We start from the raw sequence: 20,806 nt of genomic DNA, 5'->3' as shown, positions 1-20,806 counted from the left end.
AGGGGGGGAAAACGTTCATTTTCCGAACACCCCACAGGCGCAACCCTTTGGAATCCTCAAGGCGCCACCAGTGTTTACACGCCACTGGCCAGCAGGGGACGCTACAACGGCACGAGAGGGGAAGCCGGTGGTAGTGGTGGTGGGCGGAGCCGAGCAGAAGGAGGCGGGAGGGAGCGTGGCGGCGCTCCGCCCTCTCTCCCAAGATGGAGCCTTCCCTCCGCCTCCCTCCTCCCGTCGTGCCCTGCGGCGGCCGGAAGCGGCAGAGGGGTCAGCGCGCGGGGGCCGTACCGGAGACCCGGGATCTGCACCGGCCTCGGCGGCGGAGGGCCTGAGGCGGACGTGGATGGCGGAGTCCGCGGCGCAGCCACCGGGGGGCGCCCCGAGCCGGCACGAGAAGAGCCTGGGGCTGCTCACGACCAAGTTCGTGTCTCTGCTGCAGGAGGCCAAGGACGGCGTGCTCGACCTCAAGCTGGTGAGGAGGAGGAGAGAGCGGGGGAAACGGGGTGGCCGGGGGGGGGGTCCTGCTTCCACAACATGGCTGGGGGTGGGCTATGGCTGGCTCCCATCAGGGCAAGAAGCACTCCGGCTGGGCAGACTTAGGGCTTCTTGGATCTACTTTGTTCCCCCTCCTCCCCCCAAAATCCCCCCCTTCACCAGCCAGAGGGAGCTGAACACACACACACACACGCGTGTCACTCAGCTAGTAAGAACAAGGTGCCAGGATCTGGGATGGGTTCCCTTGTACCACAACGGTATTGATATCACAACCCTTTCACGCTTAGATTAGCTTTATTCATTTCAGCAACAGCCCCATTAGTGATTTTTTTTGGGGGGGGGTGGGTTGTGTTGCTGCTATGAAAACTGTTAAGAAACCCTTGCCGGTAGATCCCAATTGCTTTCTGCCCACCCGATGGTATAGACAAGGGAAAGGAGGCAGCGTGGAGTGGCGGTGGCCGGATTTGCCTCTTGGGGCCGGATCGGGCTTACGGAAAGTAAGGATCGGGCCCTATTAGGTATCTGTTCAGACCACCTCCTTTTGTCTGGAGCTTTGGTCTGTTGCTGTGTGTCCACATTTGGGATCTCTTGACTCCGTTCCATCTTTCCATGCAGGGTTGGATGTGTGTGTGCGTGTGTGTGTTAGGAAAAATCCCAGTTAATAGATCCTGCCTTGAATTGGGCTTTTCTCTCTCTCTGTCCTCAGACCAAATGAGCAAACTTTGGGGGCCAACTGCTTCCCCACCTGTTTGCTAGCTCTTCCTCTGACCTCCCTCACCTCATATCTAGGAAGCATGACCGTTAAGGTGCAGCATCCGCCAAAAGGGGAGATAATGCTGAGTTGCATGTTGGGTATGGACTGCAGGAGTGCATGAAGGGATCTCTGCGGGTGGGGGTGTTACACTGAGCTGGTTGCATATGTATAACTTAGTCACAGGTGTGATCAGTCTGTTGCCAGTGCAGAACTCCAGCAGTTGCCGGAGCTTCTGCTTTACCGCAACAGTGGCTTCTGTGTGAAAGGGACTGCAGGTGTTCGCAACCTTGCCTGAAGTGCTTAACCTTAACTGAAATCTGCTTTTGGTTCCACTGCAATGCAGGCAGATGGGGAAACAGGCAGACGCCTCTGCAGTTCAAAACGGTTTAGGACCAAACACGGGAAATCTAGAGTAGAAAAAGTGGGCAGGAAGAAGCTTTTAATGCTATGAACCACAAACTGTTTAAACAACAACAAAAAGCATTAGTATAGTGTTACTGAATCCAGATGTGGCTTCTTATGTGAACTAGGCCAGTAAGCTGCATGGCCATCTAAGGGCCTTTGGTTTGGAAGGGAACAGCAGTGGGAAGGAGCCCTGCTGGAGCCCTGTCTAAGGTGACTGATGATGGCTTTGACAGCATAGGTCTGTGTATCTTTGCACCAAAGCAAACCCCCCTCTGTTCAGGTGGTGCTTACTCCTACGGAAGTGCAAGGAGGGTTGCAGCTTGAGACTTTTCATCAAGGCAGCTCTTGTATTTTGCTAACTCCAGAGGAGCAGACATAAGAAGCTGCCTTGTTCCCCCTAGCTCAATATTATCTAAACTTTAAATTACTGGCAAAAGCTTGCCAGGGTTTAAGATCGGAGGGTTGCATACAGTTTAGCGCCACTCAGAGTAGATCCATTGAAATTAATGGGCATTATTAATATAGATCCATTAATTTCAGTGGGTCTACTCTGAGTAGAACTTGTGTACAATCCAGGGTCCTTCCTATCCCTACTTAGAGATGCTAAGGATTGAACCTGACTTCTTTTTCATGCAGGGTCTGTTAGCAGCAGCATATGTCCATGGGCACTTTAAAGACTTATTTACTCTGTTAGAAGCTTTTCTGAGGCAGAGTCTATTAGAAGTATGAAATAGTCAGGTAAATGGGTGGCTATGCATACCCTGAGTAAGGAGAAAACAATGTTTCTATGAAGTTGAGAAATGGAAGAGATTATGGTAAGTGTCATAATATGCACAACACAAGTGAAAACAGGCTCTGGTCAACAAAGATCAGGTACAAGAAGCATCCTTGTGACCCACTCTTAGCTAGAAGTTACTTGTGATGAATAGGCATAGCTAAATTGATAGTCTCGGTAAACACTGAAAGGGACAGTGGCTTTCTCTTCCCAAGTGGTTTATTGAGGCCAAGTTCCCTAGTGTCAAGTCTGGCAGTGAAATCTAATTTGGCAACTTCATGCCAGAGTCATCCCTTCCAACTTCTTTAAGGCTTTAAGGTCTGCTGCAGAATGTATGGGAAGATTTAGCTGGACCTGTAATCCAGATGGTTAAGCAAGATGGATACCCTGGGGAAGTTCATAAGAAAGGTTATAATGATTATATCTGTCTCTGGCTTATTCCTGGCATGCACCAATCAATGGCTATTAGTCATGATGGATGTGTACTACCTCCAGTATTGAAGAATTGTATCTCTCTGAATACCAGCTGCTGGGGAACAGAGTGTTATTGCACTCATGGCCTCCTTGCAGGCTTCCCATGACCATCTGGCTGGCTGCTGTGAGAACAGGATGGTGGGCTTTTGGTCTTACCCAGCAGGGTTGTTCTTATGTAGTAGTCATACTGTTCTTGTGAATGACAAACTTGCACTTATATATTTAACAAACATGAACTGTGCTGCATGTTGCTGACCATAGCTCAGTGGTAGAGCACATGTTTTGTGTGCAGAAGGTTCAGAGTTCAATCGCTGGCATTTGAAGATTAAAATAAAATCTAACGGCAGGTAATGTGAGCTGCTGCCAGTGAGAGCAGACAATACCACATTACGTTGACACATAGCGTAAGCTGCTCTTACACAACTCCCTTTGATCCATTTGTGCTCCCAGCATTGTGTGACTGAAAGACATCTGAATATTTTTATATCTGGGTGAAGTTACGAGTCCTCTTAATTTCTCTAGAACCTGCTTTCTAATAGTAAGCGCTCTAATCCACCAACCTTTTAACCTTTACCTTGAGAAAAGGGCATCTTGGTATCTACAAAATCTTTGTTAACACATCAGGCATTTGTTAATACATTGCATTTTATGCAACAATGATATGGGGGATTTTGATTTTTTCCCTCTATTGCATCTTACTGCTGGATATGCTTCCAGGCCTTACCTGTTTATGCATGCTATACATTTGGTGAAGCTGAGGATCCAGAAAAGTCACAGAATACAACCCAGCTGCCCTGCAGCGATACTGCCTAAACAGGATATAGAGAGTTTGGTTCTTACACTGGGTACTGATAATCTACATCACTGTTCATTGATGTTCTGAACAGTGGATATATAATAGTAATAAATAGGAAATCATCTTTTATATGTTATAGATTTTGGGATTGCAATATTATCATCATGATGATTATGATATTACATTATCCTGTTCTTCCTGCAGGGAGCCCAAGACAATTTACATATTTCCCTCTCCTGTCTCCCATTCACAATAACTTGGCTAGATAGGATTAGGCTGAGAGAGTGACTGCTCCAAGCAAGGCTTTATGGCTGAGTGCAGATTTGGATTCCTCACCCAGTTCTCTAGCCACTACACCATGTTGTCTCTGTGTGTGGCAGTGTAGCAGAGAAAGCAATGCCACACACTTAACGCTTTTCTGCCATGAAAGGTGGGATTTGTGCCCTCATCTGCCATGACATCAGGCAGTCTTTGGGGCTACTTGGAAGGAACCCCAGGATGGCAGATGGGTTGCATCTTCTCAGGCTGAACTTCTGCTTTGTTTATAAACTAACCCCCTGAAATGGAACATGTGGGAGGCAAAGAGATTTAATTGATGGTTCCTCTCCCAAACCCAAGACAGAAAAAACTGAGTCCAGGAATGTTCCTATGTATAACTGACAAAGTGGCTGGAGGTGGTTTTTTGTTTTGTCAGCTTCCTGCTGTTCTCTGAGTGGCTCAGGCCTTCGTGAGCAGGGCATGATAATGTTTTGGGTTTCCTACACAGGCAGCAGATACCTTGGCAGTGCGGCAGAAGCGGCGCATTTATGACATCACAAATGTCCTTGAGGGCATAGGGCTGATTGAGAAGAAGTCCAAGAACAGCATACAGTGGAAGTAAGTGCCCGTGAATTGGAGCAAGGATTGGTGATCCTGAAACTAGGCTTTGTTCTCAGTGATGCATGGGGGGCAGTTGCATTTGAGGAGTGTGGCACAGTCACAGCTTGCATTTGAGTAGTTGACTGTGTCCTGAGTGCAGCTTTTAAGGCAGTTTTGAATAAGCTTCACCAATGGTCATGCTGTACTCCTGTTTGCTGAGTGGTTACAAATAGTAGGGAAATAGCTTATGAAACTGAGTTGTAATGGGAGTTGCAGGCACCCACAGTATTGGGATTTAGGTGCCTGCTTAAACTCATCTGTTTGCATTCACTTTTCCTGAGCAGTGATCTAGTTATGTTTGATGTATTAAGCAGATATACTAATTTGGAATGTGTTTTATAATTTTTTTGTGAATATAAGTTTATTTTATGCTGTTTGCCGCCATGGTATTTCCCCCTTGATGTTGGCAGTATAGCATTTATTTTCCCCTTGATGTTGGCAGTATAGCATTTATAGGTGAATTATAGGTGTATTTTCCCCTTGATGTTGGCAGTATAGCATTTATAGGTTCAAACTTATAAAAAATGTACCTCACCTAAAACCTAATGACATGATATACTATTTGGGAGTAAAAACATGACTGAAGTTTGGAGGAACTCTCTTCCAAGGGAACTGTGTTGGTGGAAGGAGATCTTTGAATATTTTATTTTTATTATTTATTGCATTTATAGCCCACCTTTTTCTCCAAGGAGCTCAAGATGGTGCACAAGGTTTCTCCCCATTCTTCATTTAATCCCCACAACAACCCTGTGAGGTTGGTTAGGCTGAGAGGCAGTGACTGGCCCCAGGTCACACAGTGAGATTCATGGCCCAGTGGCGATTTGAACCCTGGTCTCCCAGATCCTAGTCCTGCACACTAACCACCGCCCCATACTGGATAGAGACATAATATCTAAAGGGCTTTCAATTCCTCTCTGGAAGGTTTGGGCTTGGAAACAAAAGGAGGAATAGTTTGTGCTCAGCGCAACTGAACAATCCTGTGGGTTTGGGGAGGTATTTTGCGGTTGCGATGGCAGTGTCTCTGATAGCTCATGCCATCTAGGGAAGCTCTGCAAGAGGTGGCCTCTCTCATTTTTCTTGCTTCCAATTCTCCTTCCCTCCAGAGGAGTAGGTCCTGGCTGCAACACTCGTGAAATTGCCCACAAGCTGATAGAGCTGAAGGCAGAGATTGAGGACCTGGAGCAGCGGGAGCGGGAGCTGGAGCAGCAAAAGATGTGGGTGCAGCAAAGCATCAAAAATGTGACGGACGATGTACAAAACAGCCGATATCCTTCTGAGTGCACCGTAGTCCTTTTTCCTCCTCCCCCTTTCACTTCAAGTTTCCAATGCTCGTTCCAAGATGATCCTTCTAGGATGGCAGAAGGAAAACATTACTTTCCAGGGCTTGAAGGCAGTGACACCAATCCTGTAGTGCTGGCACAACTCTTTAATTTCAAATCACTTGCCACCCTGTCCAGGGTACAGAAATTTCAGTCTTCTTGCTGGGTCAGGTCCACAGCATTGGCCAGCGAGATATCTATGGTGAGATAGTGACTGTGTGTCCGTGTGTGTGTGTGCGTGTGTGCGTGCGTGCGTGCATCTATCTGTCCCTGGATGAAATGCTAAGAATACCAAAACAGCACCAACAACTCAACTGCCTTATCCCAGATCTCTTTTTGAGAAAATGGAAAGAATTTCTCTCTCCACATCATTCATCCCCACTCCCCTGCCATCATCGTGTTGATGTCACTTTTCTTTAATCTATCACATTCCTTTCTTGGGAGTGGGTTTTTTCTGTTTTTTTCTTTGTGCAGAAATACAGCTGGAAAAGCAACAGAACCTTTTGGCTCCTTGAAACTTATTGTGTCATAAGCTTTCATGAAGTCCACTTAATGAAGTAGACTATGGTCCACAAAGGCTCATGTGCCACAGTTCATTTGTTAAGTCTTTAAGCTGCCACAAGACTCTACTAAGGCTCCACCTGCACTACACATTTAAAGCAGTTTCATACCCCTTCTAACAGTCATGGGTTTTCCAAAAGAATCTTGGAACTGTAATTTGTAAAGGGTGCTGAGAATTATTAAGAGACCCCTTTCCTCCCTACAGAGCTATAATTTCCAGAGTGGTTTAGCAGTCAGTCCCTCTTCCCTGGGACCTCTGGGAACTGTAGCTGTGTGAGGGGAATAGGGGTTTCCTTGCAGTTCTAAGCACCCTTAGCAAACTACAGTTCCCAGGATTCTTTGGGAGGAAAGCCATAACTATTCACTGTTGTGTGAAACTACTTTATAATACAGGTGGGTGGGTGGAGCTTAAAAAGTGTTAAGTAAACGTATCGGATCCAAAATGTCCTCCTCTGCTGCTGCTTTTGTAGAGATGCACCCAGTAGGTGGGGCACATAGGACACATTCTGACCAGTGTGTTCTGCAGCACTGACTGATAACTAGATCTGTTGTTCACTTGTTTCTTCCAATTCCCCTAAACATCTTGAAGTGTTCCTTTGTCCAATGATCTCATTGTTTCTGGATGCATCTGGTTTTTTCCCTTAACTTCAGGAACGTTAGCCTATGTGACTGATGAGGACCTCTGCAAGTGCTTTCCAGGTGAGGATGTGGTGGTGTATCATAGCTAGATTCCCCTCCTGTATGCCGTACCTTTTCCTTGGCATGGTGCTCTCCAGGTGTTATTAGGCTACAACTCCAGTCATCTCTGATCATTGACTATGCCGGTGGGTGGGGGAGCTCAGCAACGTTGGGGACCCCACTCCTTGCTCCAAGAACAAGTGAACTGAGCTGGGCAAGAGTTCCAGAGTTTAGAGCCTGTTTTTCTTAGAAATCAGGCAAACCTTCCCAGCTCTCAGAACGTGCAGTAGCCCTTGTCTTGCTACCCAGGCTGGAGTCCCTTCATGTATGCTCTGTTTTGCCATTGCCTTGCTTTAGTCACTTAGGTCTACTAGCATTAGCCAGATAAATATTGTGAATGAAATGGCCTTTTGCTCTGAAAAAATACAAGCAGCCTTAAAAAAAACAAACCACAAAAATATTCGCACTGCCCTTCTGTATCTGAGAACTGTACACAAGTCTGTGAGATGTCCTTTTTTCCTGCCAATGTTACTGGCCGCGTTAAAAGTTTGCAGACCAGGTAAAGCATGGATGGGGAAGTGTTGTCCCTGCTGATGTGGCTGAACTATGACTTCCATCAACCCTGGCCATTGGCCAACCTTGTGAGGCTGATGGGAGTTGGCATCTAGCAACATCTGGGGGGCCACAGGTCTCCCATCTCTTCAGGAAAGAGAGGAAAAAGAAGGAAGGAGAAAAAAAGAGTATGCGTCTTGGCTTGCAATGGCCTGCTGCTCCATTCTTCACCTAGATCAGATTAGTAAATGCTGCGTTTGCTCTCTTGTTCCAGGTGACACACTGCTAGCCATCCGAGCCCCATCGGGTACTCAGTTAGAGGTTCCTGTCCCGGAGGTAGGTGACACGTGGGTAACAAAGGAATGGTCCCTGGTTGCAAAGAGACAACGGTGGAAGCCTTATATGAGGGATCGCTAGCCTTTGGCCCTCCTGGTGTTGTTGGGCTCCTGTTGGTGCCACCGTAGCTCATGTTTTGCCTGCAGGAGCTCCCAGGTTTAATCCCAAGCATTTCCAGTTAAAATGTGGTTGGGCAGGGGGAAACCTGTGGCTGAAACATCAAGGAGCTGGTGGCCCTTGGAATAGTCAGCAGCATCTCGCATTGCAGGTTGATGCTGGCTGCAAGTTGTGAAGGCGCTTTGATTTCGCATTTTCTTTCACAATCATATTCATCTGGCACAAAACATTTTACCAGTGGAACAAGTATCCCGCTAAGATTGTTGAGATTCCTGCGCTGCAGGGGGTTGAACTAGATGACCCCCGGAGTCCCTTCCACCTACAGTTCTATGAGTCTAAGTAACTTAATGCTATATTGGATACAGTCCTTTACACACATAGATGCATCACTGCACTGGCTTGGGTGCCTTACCTTGCAGCAATCTCTCTCCCTTTCTTTAGGGCTTAAATGGTCAGAAGAAATACCAGATCCACCTGAAAAGCACAAGCGGTCCAATTGATGTCCTGCTCGTAAATAAAGACGCCTGGAGCTCTCCTCCAGTGGTACTACCTGTGCCTCCCCCGGAAGACCTCATTCAGTGTCAGCCAGTCACACTCTCTAAGGCACAGAGACCACCTGTTGCCCACTTCCAAGAAGCATCTCTTCCCAGTGGTACCCACCCTTCTGCGCCCGTTCCCAACAGCACACAGGACCAGGTCTCTGCTGTGCAGAAAGCAGCCAGCGCCACAGGTGAGTCACAGAGGAGCTTTCCCTTCCTGTAACCTCTCTCGAATATGACACTGAAGTCGAGTCACTTGGCCTTGATGTCAGCCTCTTCCAGATGAAAGGCGTGGGCAGACATGGCCAGAGGCCTGCCTTCTTCAGCAGCCACCTGAGAACTTTGGAACCTGGCCTAGGCAAGGTTAGGAAGCCTCCAACATCACTGTCCCTTTTCAAAACGGCACCCAAACTGGACTGGGGATCCTGTAGCCCTCCAGATATTGTCAGGCTGCAGCTCTCATCTTCCCTAACCATGGGCCACACTGGTTGGGGCTGATGGGAGCTGGAGTTCAGCAACATTTGGAGGGCCACAGGTTCCCCACACATGCTGTAAAACCTTTCTATTTCATGAAACCTTAAGGGAGAATTTAAATTTTCTGAGTCTTTTCCGTCGTATGTGTAGCCTCCTTGTGATTTTATAATTGTTTGGCTTTTTGTTTATTTGCTTTAGTGTAAACTAGTTTGAACTCTTGGAAAGTAGTATAGCCAGTCAGCTGCAAACTACTTGGGTCTCAAACTGGAAGAATATATTTATAGTGGACTGTACCAGCTTTTCCCATCTTGTTTAAAAATTATAGTTGTATATAAATTATCTTACATAATTTTCAGTACATACAATTATTGTAAGCCAATAACACATACATTCCTTTTTTCTAGTTCTGAAACAGCACATTCTTTCATATATGTAGTTATTATATTTCTTATCCCAAATTAAGATATGGAAAGCACATAACATCCATTCGTTGTAATCATCACTAGTCTTAATGTATTTATTTCATTAAACAAATTATTAAATAGGCCGCCATTAAAGTGGTGTACACTGAGAATGAAACACAGAAACACAAGCTCAAAGAACAGTAAAATCAATTTAGCAAACAATAAAACCATTTAGACAGACTCTTAAAAACAACAGTACTATTTTATCAAATATATAATTGATCTTCCATAAACAACTGGCTTACACCTTGGGGTGTAAGGTGGGCTTTAAAAAAGCCCATATTCAGTAGGCTCTTGTTAGGTGCCTGGCTCGTAATTGACTCTGGAGAACTGGATCTACAACACGTCTTATACGTTCAAAAACCCAATTGACTCTGGAGAACTGGATCTACAACACTTCTTATACGTTCAAAAACCCAATCAAGTATTGACAGCTGTTTTCTCTACTATTCCATTGTTGGGGGAGAGAGAAAATTAGTCCTTCTCCCCACCACACTCCCAAGTTTCCCTTCTACACATCCTTCTTTCCTTAAACTTGATATTGTGCATGTACTAACATACTCCATGTATCAGGGATGGGGAACCTGTGGCCCTCCAAAAGAGAAGTTGTTGGACACGGCCACAGCCAGCATGCCCGATAGTACAACCAAAACACCTGAAAGGCCACAGGTTCCCCATATATGGCTTTCATACCAGTTTAACAATCTGCCTGCTGCAAGTGCATCAGAAAAGGGCAAGTTTTTTCTGTGGCAGGTCTGCCTACGACAAATATTTGCTTTGCCTTGTGCATTTGTTTGTGTGTATGTGTGTTCTCTCTCTTTTTTCTCTTGAGGATTAAATTGTGGTCTACCACTCCTCACTCCTGGAATGTGTGTCGAATTGTTAAGGCAGTGGCTTGGTATTTTTTGTCTAAAATTCTAACCTCGCACCTACCATTGATAAGTGTTTACAGGTTGACTCTTTGGGAAAGCTGTATCTTCCCAGTTGTTAGGTTTTAATAAAAAGTATAGCTGTTTTGGTTTTTTAAAGTTGCGTAATAGGTTGTTATTGTAAGAATTTACTTCTACACCACCTTGCTCTCAGCCAGGCGAGGGTAAATAAAACACGGAACCAAGGAAATAATTCAAGTCCAGCACCCAGTTAGGAAGTCAGCATTTACTGTAGCAATAAGACAGAGCTCAACTTAAGTGGTTGTTCTCTAGCTGAACCACTAGTTAAGAAGTCACCTGCCACTAAGAGACTTAGAACAAGGGTTTTATACACACAGGACACAAAAGAGTCATAAAACATCTAAACGTTCTTAAAACACCAACATCCTTCTACATACATCAGGAAAAGTTGCAGGTCATGAGAAGCAAAACACGCATGGCTCCATACCGGTACCTTGACCCCCACAATCAGCTTGGGGTGCCCCAAGAGTGCCCAGGCCATATGGTCTCAAATGTAGCATTTCTATCACTGTTCCCCTGGCAAGCAGCCCTTCATCAGGTTGTTGACATTCCTTCCTTTATCTCACTTTCCTTGGGGAAGTTTCAAGGATAGCTGATTTTACATTCTGGTCCTAACTCATGATAGATTTAGAATAACATCCTGGAGGGCCATTTGTGCCACTTTCAGGGTCAGATAGAAAAGGAATGCAGCATGGGAGTCATAAAATGCAAACACAGAGAATCAAGTCTAATACATGCTAGCCAAAGCTTCAATACAATTAATATTGGAATGTTACACCCTGGGTCTCTGATTCTTACATCATTACGATACTGTTCATGTTGGCTAAGTTGCATCTGGCCTGTGGTGCATCTGTCTGGAGAATGGCGGATGACCTAACAGAAAGCTTTTGGATATAGGAAAATTCATCCCCTTCATGTGGGAAAAGGCATGTTGAGGAGAAAAGTTCTAATCAATGACCTTTGAAGGCTAGTAACTTTTCTGTGGCGTATTTATAAGGCTTAGGGGATGCCTGTGGGCATTTAATGCAATGCTGTACTGCCCTGGAGTTTGCTGGATGAGTGTCATGTCCTATTCAGTGTGCAATCCATGAAATGTTGCAAAATTGTCGCCATCTATGTCTTACACCTTTGCAGATAGTGGTGTCTCAACGGCAGAATCGAGAAGCAGCGGGGAGCTGGACCCACTTGCCCCCTCGACAGCACCAGCCAGCCCACCTGCTGGGCTGGACACGCAGCCCCTCCAATCCTCCGCCTTGCTGGACAGCAGCTCCATCCTGCCCAGTCCCTCCACCTCCTTTGAGCCAATCAAGCCAGACCCCACAGAAAGTGAGAATTCTTTGGTTGCCGCCTTTTGGGTTGGGGGTTCTTGTGTTCCCAAATGGGCATGGCGCCAAGTCCCTCTTTTTCCAGAAACTGGAGTAGCTTTGTAATGGTTGCTATGGTTAAAAGTCTGCCGTGGAGCAATGTTTGTGTGCCTGTGGTTTGTTTTGGGTTTTTTTGAATAGCAAAGCATCTGCTTTGCCATGTGCAACAAGGGTGGAGAACTGGATGTGGTCAGTAGATTGGCCTCACCTCCCCCTGTCACAGGCCACTTTTGCAAGGTGGGTGGAGCTCCTCACCTTTCAATCAGCTGATGCCACAAGTCTCTCTTTGGGGGCATGCAGTGCATATTAAAGAAAACCCCAACGTAATGCCGTATTGGAGAGGGCAATGAAATGGGATTTCTAAAATACCAGTAGGCAGGGTTGTAGGCAGGATATTTATGTCAATTTTTGTACTTTTTTCATGTTCGTGGCTTCCTACAAGGAATCCTAGGATCTTTAGTTGTGTGGGAATGAGTGTTTCCAGACATTACTAGCTACTCTCAAAACTACAGTTCCCATGATTCTTTGAGGCCCGGTTCACAGACAAGGCTCAACTGGAGTAGTTGCGAAAGGCAAATGGGAAGCATCAGCTTTCTGGCTGAAGCTAACTTGCAGTTGCTGCATCCAGCAAAGACAAACTGTGGCTGGTTTAAAATATTGTTTATTTAAATGAGCAAAGCCCTAGCTTTTGATCCTGGCTTTTACTGTACAAATAAAACCATAGCTTAAATTAATCATTGTTCCTGGGTTGGAAGTAGCAACATACTCTGGATAAGTAAGATCTGGTGCTTCTGAGCCCGTCATCCTGGTGTGTGTTGCAGGAGATCATGAGCCTGAGGCTTGAGCAGATGGATTTGCATAGGGAGCCCTTTGCTTCCAAACTGAGCCCTCTTTAAGACCACAGTGTAGATGTACCATCAAGCTTCACAACCATCTATAGCGGAACTGTCTAGCAACAGTGGGCTTCCGCCAAATATTATGGCAGGCGTCGGTGGTGGTGGTGGTGGGGACTCAATGTGAACAGAGGCTACCAAACAGGGGAGAGCACCCTGTATAGGTTACCACACTTTGGACATTATTGGAGCAGCATGGAAACCAGAGCCGTCTCTTCTGTTTTTCAGTACCGGAACTTCCCAAAGAGCTTTCGGAGATGTTTGATCCAACAAGAGGTGCGTTGCTTCAGCAGAACCTTATTTGTTTCACTTTTCTGGGGCAACGTTTCCAGAGGCCCTTACTATACAGTGGTACTTAATTCATTCCAGAGGTCTGTACTTAACCTGAAACTGTTCTTAACCTAAAGCACCACTTTAGCTAATGGGGCCTTCTGCTGCCGCGCCGCCGGAGCACGATTTCTGTTTTCACCCTGAAGCAAATATCATGGCAGAGTGGCCCTCTGCTGGATACATGTGAAATAACAGCTAGCTCAGGGATACTCATGCTGTGGTGGTGACACTGCCCTTGCTGTGAAACTAGGGTGCCTGTGGCTATCGCTTTATCTTGTACAGTATTACTTGTTGCATTGCAAGCCGGCATCTGTTAATAAGCAGTTCCTTTAGGCCTCATTGATCTGTTTGGGTCATCTGGAATGTAACACTTCTCCCTGGGCGTCCAACACTTACCCCAAGAATTGTAAATCTGTAGGGGTAAACTACAGTTCCCAGGATTCTTTGGGGGGGAAAGTCATGTGTTGACTGTATTATAAATACACAGTTGGGGTGTGCAACTGAGTGCTTCTGTTTACAGTTAACATCCAGGTAGTTAACTTCCATCAAAGCCAAAGCTGGCTTCTTTATCATGGGAGTGTATTCGAAACTGACATACCTGAGCCTTTGTTTGAAATGATACAGAATATTCTCCTGTAGAATCTCAAAGCAGAGTGTGTGGTTGTAATGCAACTCTTTCTTCACACAGAATGCATGAATTCTGAGCTGCTTGAAGAACTAATGTCATCTGATGGTAAGGATTAAGCCTTTTGCTATTTCCCAGTTTTGGGGTGGAGATGGGTTTGGGTAAGGCTAGAAAGTTAGGGTATAGGAAATTGAGTTGGTCCAGTTGAACTGTAAGCAAATGGTAAAGCTCAGCTGAACTGTAATCAACTGAGTAGGCTAATGCACACTGGTCTTGAACTAACACAGGTGTGGGGGGTGTCTTTATTTACAAGCAGGACATCATTTGGACCCCTTGTACTCCTGATGTTGCTGAATTACAACTCCTATCATCACTGGCCATCAGCCATGCTTACTGGGGCTGATGGGAGTTGTAGTACAACAACATCTAGAGGGCCAAAGGTTCTCCATATCTGGACTAACTGGTTAGGATCCACAAGAAGTGACCTAAAGTTGCACTTCTTATTTTTGTTTTAACTGTCCCCTCCACCCGCCACAAAACATAAAGCATATGTTTATCTTTGCTGCCCCCTTTTTTAAAAACAACAACAGCAACACATGTTGGTTCTGTAGTAAATTGCCATGGTTGTTCCTCCATCCCCCAAAATCCGGGGATTTGTAGATGGGTGAAGATACTAAGCACTTCCTGTTGTGGGTCCTTAACCCCACCAGTTGCCCTTCTTTCCCCACCCTGCAGCTACACTTCCTCAGAGAGAAGGAGTAAATGTGGCATTGGTATATCTGCAGTTTATTTGTGTGCCCTAAAAGAGGCATAGAAGAGCAAAGGAGCTTATAGGTTCTAAAGTTAAAGCAGGGTCCTGTGTTTGAAGGTTGGGTTTAATGGCGAGTCCTGAGGGTCAAGCTACAAGTTGACATGGGCAATCTGTTCCTTGGGTCTCCTGAGATCTTCTACTTTTGGTAAAGCATGCAGGGCAGGGAGGCATGTGGGTCGGCTGTTGCAGCATGTGGGAGGGGCCTTACCCTGGTTTTTGTTGCCAAAGGGCCAGCATACAGGCACAGTGAGCCAGACACAGCCTGACTGTACTCCTTTCCCTTCAACAGTATTTGCTCCTTTGCTCCGTCTCTCCCCGCCTCCTGGTGACCACGACTACATCTACAACCTGGATGAGAGCGAAGGGGTGTGCGACCTTTTCGATGTGCCTATCCTCAACCTCTGACTCCTGGCATATGGATGGACTTTAGGATACGTGTTTTTTAAAAAACAAACAAACCAGTCTTTGGAAAAACCTGGTGTTTTTTTGGATTCCTTTTCTGCTATTGTGCTTGAGTGACACACTTGGCTGCTCTGGTCTTGACTGAAGATCAACAGGGATGGACTTGCGGACCAAGCAGCAGGAGCAGCAGCTCCCTTTCCTGGCTTTTCTTCTTCCTTTCCTATGTTGCACAAGGCAGTCCCCTGGTTTCCCTCTTGCTCCATTTTTGGCTGTCCTTTCACTAGATCCGAGGCCTCCTTCCCAGCGGCCTGCGGTCAATTCTTCCTGAACAGAAGCAGAAGAGCTTCCTTGGGTCTGCAAGCCTGGCTTGGCTCCCCTACACTCCTGGTGGCACTTTCTGGAGAGAAAAGGAGGGCTGAAGAACAGGGGCAGGGGAGGCTCGTGCTGTCTTGTCTTTATAGCTTGTCTCTATGTATTTCAGAGGTGCTCGTTTCCTTTTCTCTCTCTGGCAACTGCACATTTTGACACAAGGAACGAGGGGGAGAGGGGGAAGCGACGCCTCGTCAACCCTGCCTTGGATCCATTTTATGTATGGAAGGTGCTCAGAAGCTTCTTCCCGAGTTGTAGCCGCTTCTGTTTCACTTTGAGAGCGCGACGATCACCCAGGTTTCTTGCAAGCCGAAACATGTCCAGTTCTTCTCCTTTAGCCGTGTAGAGGTGCCACTTTTGCACAGTCACTTTTCCTCCAAAGAGTCAGGATGGAGAAACAAATTGCCCCCTCCCCAACAGCCAAGTTCTTTAGGGATGGGGAAGCTTGGCTGGGATTGCCTGCAGTGCAAGGCCCTGAGCTCGACAGTGAGAGCCCAAGATGGAGGGGCTTGGATTGAGGGAAGGGGCCAAGTCTGGGTGATTTATTTCAATGTCCTCGGTCAATGCTGAAGGTGGGCTTTTTTGAGTGCATTCGAGCTACTGCATCTTTCCCTCTCCAAATTGCTGGTTTCATTTGGATGCCCATCCGTGCAGCTTACCTTCTCTCCCAGAGTCTGTATGCGACACATCTTCCCCACCTTCCAGCGCTGAGTATTGCTCACCTCCCCACCTGCACCCGTGAGGATCTGGGTTGGTGAACCTCCTCCTATGACTCCTTTGCACTTCTCGACCTCTTTCCCATAACCGCAGTGTTGCTCTCCAGTCTGCAGTTGTGCTTTTACCAGATGCCAGCCCCTAACTCACGCTCCCTGGCCCATAACCTTTGCACAGTTCTCGGCCGCAGGCACTGAATATGAAGGTGGTGCTGCCTTGCACCCTAACCTTAAAAACTGCTGCTTGGGTGAAGAGTTTGATTTCAGTGGGATTTAGACCTGCAGCCCTAAGCACACTCACCACTAAGCCGCCCATATTAAATCAGGGAATGTTTGTGTTGTCATGTGGTAGCTTTTGGCCAGCAAGTGCTAGTTTAAGCTGGCTGCCCTGTCCTGCTTCCTAAGAGTGGCCACAAGGGTGTAAGTGGTGCAGCCGATACTTCCCTCTGTATGGAATATACAGCCCTACAATTCCTCGGCATCCTTTGCAGAGTGGGAACTTGTTAATACTCTGCTTCCAGATGCTTAGTGTTTAGAGAAGTCTCTGGTGTCCTGTTTAGCAGGGATGGGCAACGTGGTGTCCTCCAGATGTTGTACTCCAACTCCCATCAGCCCCAGCCCACATGGTCAGGGAGCTTTGGGAGTTCTAGTCTAGCCACACCTGGAGGGCTACCCATGTGCTTAGGCACCTGTGAGGACACCTTCCTGGCCTGCATGTCTCTGTTTCCAGAGCAGTTCCTGCATTGCACAGATGCTCTAGGAAGCCCAGAGGTGTGTTCCATTTCTTCCTCCCCAATAGGCTCACGGGCTTCTCTGTGTCTTTGGGAGGGATCTGTTTAGCAGCTGAACCGTCACTTCCCTTTGCTATAAATTTCTTGCCTTCTCTTTAGATGACGTCCTGGAAAAGATACCTAAAGAAAATGTACAATGGGAAGGGGGGTGGAAATGAACTTTGATTCATATATAAAGATTATTTTTATACTTTTTGCAGCAAGAGACTTGCCTGTAATATTTGTACAGTTTTTGTTTTTTTTGAGTGAATAAACAAAACCTTTCCAAAGCTGTTTCCTGTCAGCATGTTGGAACAAGCCATTTCATGTCCTCTGCAGCCTGGCTGATGCTGTGAGGCAATCGTATTGCAAGGCAGAGTTTAAAGAGATTCTAATGCTAAAGAAGGATTTCCATTGCACGGAGCGTCTGGAAAAGAAGCAACAACTGCCTCTTTTGGTTTCTTTTTCAAATAGTCTCATCCAGTCTCAAATTAGGCAATAAATCAGGTGCGGCTAATATTTGCCCCTCCAGATGTTGGTTTACACCTCCCATCAACCCTGGTCATCAGCCATGCTCTCTGGAGCTCATGAGAGGTGAAGCCCATTAGCATCTGAGGGCACCATGCTGGCTCTGGTTGCATCTGTCAGTCTAGGCAGTCAAACTGCTGGAAGGTTGCTGTAGAGACTGATACAGGAGAGATGTTTAGTTGCAGATGGGGCAGGTGAAGGCATCTGGTTGTGTTGCTGCTGTAGATGCACTATGGCGTTTCTTCTCTCTGCGCACCTCCCAGCAGCCATTTCTCCTCTGGTCACTGCTATGGATGTACAACCTAACTGATGGTCTCCAGGTACTGCGGTTGCCTGCATCATGGGGTTGGGGTTGCCAGCCTTCGTGCCACGTTTGCAGACATCTTTGTAACACAGAGTTGATCTGCCAATGGGTCTGGTACCGGGAGCCAGCTCCCCTAGAACACATCCTTGAGCATTCTGCTATCTTCCGTTCTGTGGACGTGACCAAGCCAGTGTAGACGTCGCTGAGACAAGAGAGTGAACATGCTGGCTACCCAGTGGTGGAACTTATCAAATAGCACCTGGGTCAGCCATGTGGGGTGTGCCCTCGAAGATGGCACGGCCCAGGGGGAGCCCGCTGCGGCAGGGACACATTCATGCGCCCCAGTCCAGGAGAGTGGGTGGCAGCGTTGCTGCCTACTCTCCTCTGCCAGAGCTGCTGGTTGATTGCCCACACCGGCAGGGTGTGAGAGGGGACTCTGTGGGGTGTGGGTGTGCCTGGTTCATGCCCCGCCATGGTGCGCCCAGAGCCACCCCCCACGCTACTCCACTGTGACTACCCCAAAGGTACTGTGCATTGCCTTGCTTAGTGGGTTTGGGGACTCTTGCCCGGAGGCTCCTGTCACTCACAGAGCCTTATCCTGATGGCAGATCAGAAGGAGAGACCAAACTGTTAGGAAGCATCTTGCTCTGGGTACCGCCCATCCCAAACCATACTGACTTTTAGAAATCCCGGACCACCAAGCCCGGCAGGAGAGGAATCATTGCCACTTAACCACTGATGGAGGTGGGATTATGGCCACCACCTTTTTGATTTTGCCAAGCCCCGCTCCCCTTTCGACGGCAACCTCTTCACGCCCGCACCCTCGACGTGCAAAAATGCGGCACCCTGGAACCTTTTGCTGGAAACGGGGAGAAGCTTCCCCACTTTTACACGAAGCCGGTGCCGCGACGGCATTTGCCGGAGAGGGGCCGGGAAGCGAGGCGTCTGGGGACCCGAGGATCCGGCGATGGGCTGCGCGCCGCCGGCCGGGGGCGCCCCGGCGTGTTGGACGGCGCTGGAGGGATCCGGACTTCCTAGCCCTCCCCAGGGGCGGGGACGCTCGCCTTCCTCCTCCGCGCCCGTGGTTGGGGGGGGGGAGCCCAGCCACCGCCCCGGAACTACCGAGAGTTGAGCAGGAGGAGGCCGGGCCAGCGCGTTCTGGCGGCGAAGATCGGAAGACGAGGCGGGAGGAGGAGGCGAAGGAGACGGCGAGCGCCCGGACGAGCCCTCCTTGGCGTGTCCTCCGGGACCCCATCAAGGGCACCTGCTTGCAGAGGTGCGCGCCGGTCCCTTGCAGGAGCCGGGCTGGGGCTGCTCTCTGCAGGGCGCCTTCTTTTCCCGGAGGAGGCGGGCGGCGTGGTTCATCCGGGCCGCCGTCCCTTTCCACTCTCCCGCGGCGGGTATGTCTCCACCCCTCGTTTGGGGACGAAGGGAGGCAGCCACAGTTTGGAGGGCAGAGGCTGAAAGCGAAGCAGGGGGGAGGATCCGTCGTACCCCCGCAGGGATCGACGGACGTGGGGGAGAACTGGGGGATCTGCAGGCGGCGGGACGGTACGAGGGAAGCTTTGCAAAATCCTGCCAGATCAGAGTAGCTGCATGTCGTGTTCAAAGTTCCAGAGAGAGGAATTTTGACTTTGGGACAAAAAGGGTTAAGCGGCTAATTACTGGTTTCCGGAGTCAGGGGTGATTTGGTTCCATTTCGTAATTTATTTCTCCTTATGATATCCGCTCCAAAAAAAGTTATATTTCAGGGATAGCCTGAGAGCTGGGGTATTTTTTTGGAGCTTGAGCAAGTGCAAAGTGCCTTGTGGTTTTACTTCACCATCTTTAAAATGTGGGAAGACAACCTTGCTGTGTTTGGAGGTCCTCTTGTTCATTGGGGAAGGGCCTTAGCTCAATGGTAGAGCATCTGCTTTGCATGCAGAAGGTTTCAAGCTCAATCCTTGGCATCTCAGGTGGGACTGGGAGAGACTGCCTGCCTGAAACTCTGGAGAGCTGCTACCAATCAGTGTAGACAATACTAAGCTGGATGGACCAAGAGTCCAACTCATTTTTAGGCAGCTCCGTGTTCCTGTTGTGCTCAGTGGATCCCTGGACATCTGCCTCAAAGTTCTGCCCTGGGTGTTATAAACCAGGGGTTGGAAACTTCCTTCAGTCCAAGGGATGCATTTCCTTCCAAGCCACCTTTGGTAGGTGCAGCTACAGGCAAAAGTGGGCGGAGCAATTGATGTGAATTTTTGCCTTTGTGAAGTAGGCTAGTATCTACACCTATTAACCCACCTGTCTCTATCCTCCATCCAGGCAAGCAAGAGCCATTATCAGAGTTCAAGGACGCATTTCAGCCAAGCGCTGGCTCACACACTCAAGGAGGGTGTGAACAAAACCGGTGAGGGTTTGTGGCCTGGGGAGAGTCCCATGGGCCAGGCTGAAAGGTGTGGATCTGGGCCTGCAATTCCCCTCCCCTGTTACAAAGCTTTGAGAACCTAGCAGCAAATACGCAAAACGAGCTTCTGGTTCCTAAATGGGCTTCCTCGCTCTCAGTGGCAGGGGATTCCAGAGGATTCCTCTTGTGGCTACTTCTCTAAAGGCCTTCTTAACTCCTGTGTTCTTCTCTCAGGTGGGAGCAGGTGAGGCAGCACCATGCCGCCCTCCAAAGATGTTGTGAAAATTGCTGTCCAGATGATGGGCGCCATCCCCCAGCTCATTGAGCTTAATCAGGTGAATGCCTTGCTGCCTTACCATTCTGTGCTTTGTCCTAGGAAGGGGTTCCTGGCTTAACTGTTACCCTAAGTGCTCTACAAGCAGGACCACGTCCAGGTTGGGATCCTTCTGGGCCTATTTTATCTAGAATGGAAATGGTTTTGTTTCTCCTGTGTATGGAATCTGGTCTCCATGTGCCGTGTGCTTTTAATTTCAGGCCAAGCCACTGTCGGCAGTTGTGAAAGAGGTCTGCGACGCGTGAGTAGCCTCTGCTTTCCACCTTCACCTTGAATTAGAGCAGCTTAGAGGGCAAGGAGTGAACTGCCGACTCTTACGCAGACCTTTTCCAGCTAGAAAGCCATACTCCATAAATTTCTGCAAAAATCTACC

At 47.9% G+C, this 20,806-nt stretch overlaps 2 protein-coding genes across 4 annotated transcripts in view; both read left to right on the top strand.

Moving 5' to 3' along the window:
• The first annotated feature begins 236 nt into the window (after positions 1-236).
• Positions 237-17,174, top strand: E2F4 (E2F transcription factor 4). The gene is made up of 10 exons (XM_053399706.1): positions 237-472; positions 4,466-4,575; positions 5,721-5,882; positions 7,153-7,196; positions 8,002-8,063; positions 8,622-8,910; positions 11,742-11,933; positions 13,093-13,140; positions 13,883-13,927; positions 14,920-17,174. Exons 1-10 carry the CDS (start codon positions 344-346, stop codon positions 15,033-15,035), a joined length of 1,197 nt encoding a protein of 398 aa, XP_053255681.1. The 5' UTR covers positions 237-343; the 3' UTR covers positions 15,036-17,174.
• A 1,845-nt stretch (positions 17,175-19,019) lies between these two features.
• ELMO3 (engulfment and cell motility 3) overlaps positions 19,020-20,806 on the top strand; it is a 28,242-nt gene continuing 26,455 nt past the window's right edge. Inside the window, exons 1-4 of one of the 3 annotated variants that reach the window (XM_053399703.1) lie at positions 19,020-19,116; positions 20,018-20,102; positions 20,334-20,434; positions 20,634-20,674. In XM_053399703.1, the coding sequence (XP_053255678.1) occupies positions 20,357-20,434; positions 20,634-20,674 (119 nt within the window). In that variant the 5' untranslated portion in view covers positions 19,020-19,116; positions 20,018-20,102; positions 20,334-20,356. Of the gene's footprint in view, positions 19,117-19,518; positions 20,103-20,126; positions 20,149-20,333; positions 20,435-20,633; positions 20,675-20,806 lie in introns of those variants that run through there. The other 2 variants (XM_053399702.1, XM_053399704.1) reach the window with 2 other exon arrangements.

Source organism: Podarcis raffonei, chromosome 8, assembly GCF_027172205.1.
Source record: "Podarcis raffonei isolate rPodRaf1 chromosome 8, rPodRaf1.pri, whole genome shotgun sequence".
Taxonomy (NCBI): Eukaryota; Metazoa; Chordata; class Lepidosauria; order Squamata; family Lacertidae; genus Podarcis; species Podarcis raffonei.
The sequence above is the reverse complement of the archived record's forward strand: the minus strand, read 5'-3'. Positions and strand labels throughout refer to the sequence as shown.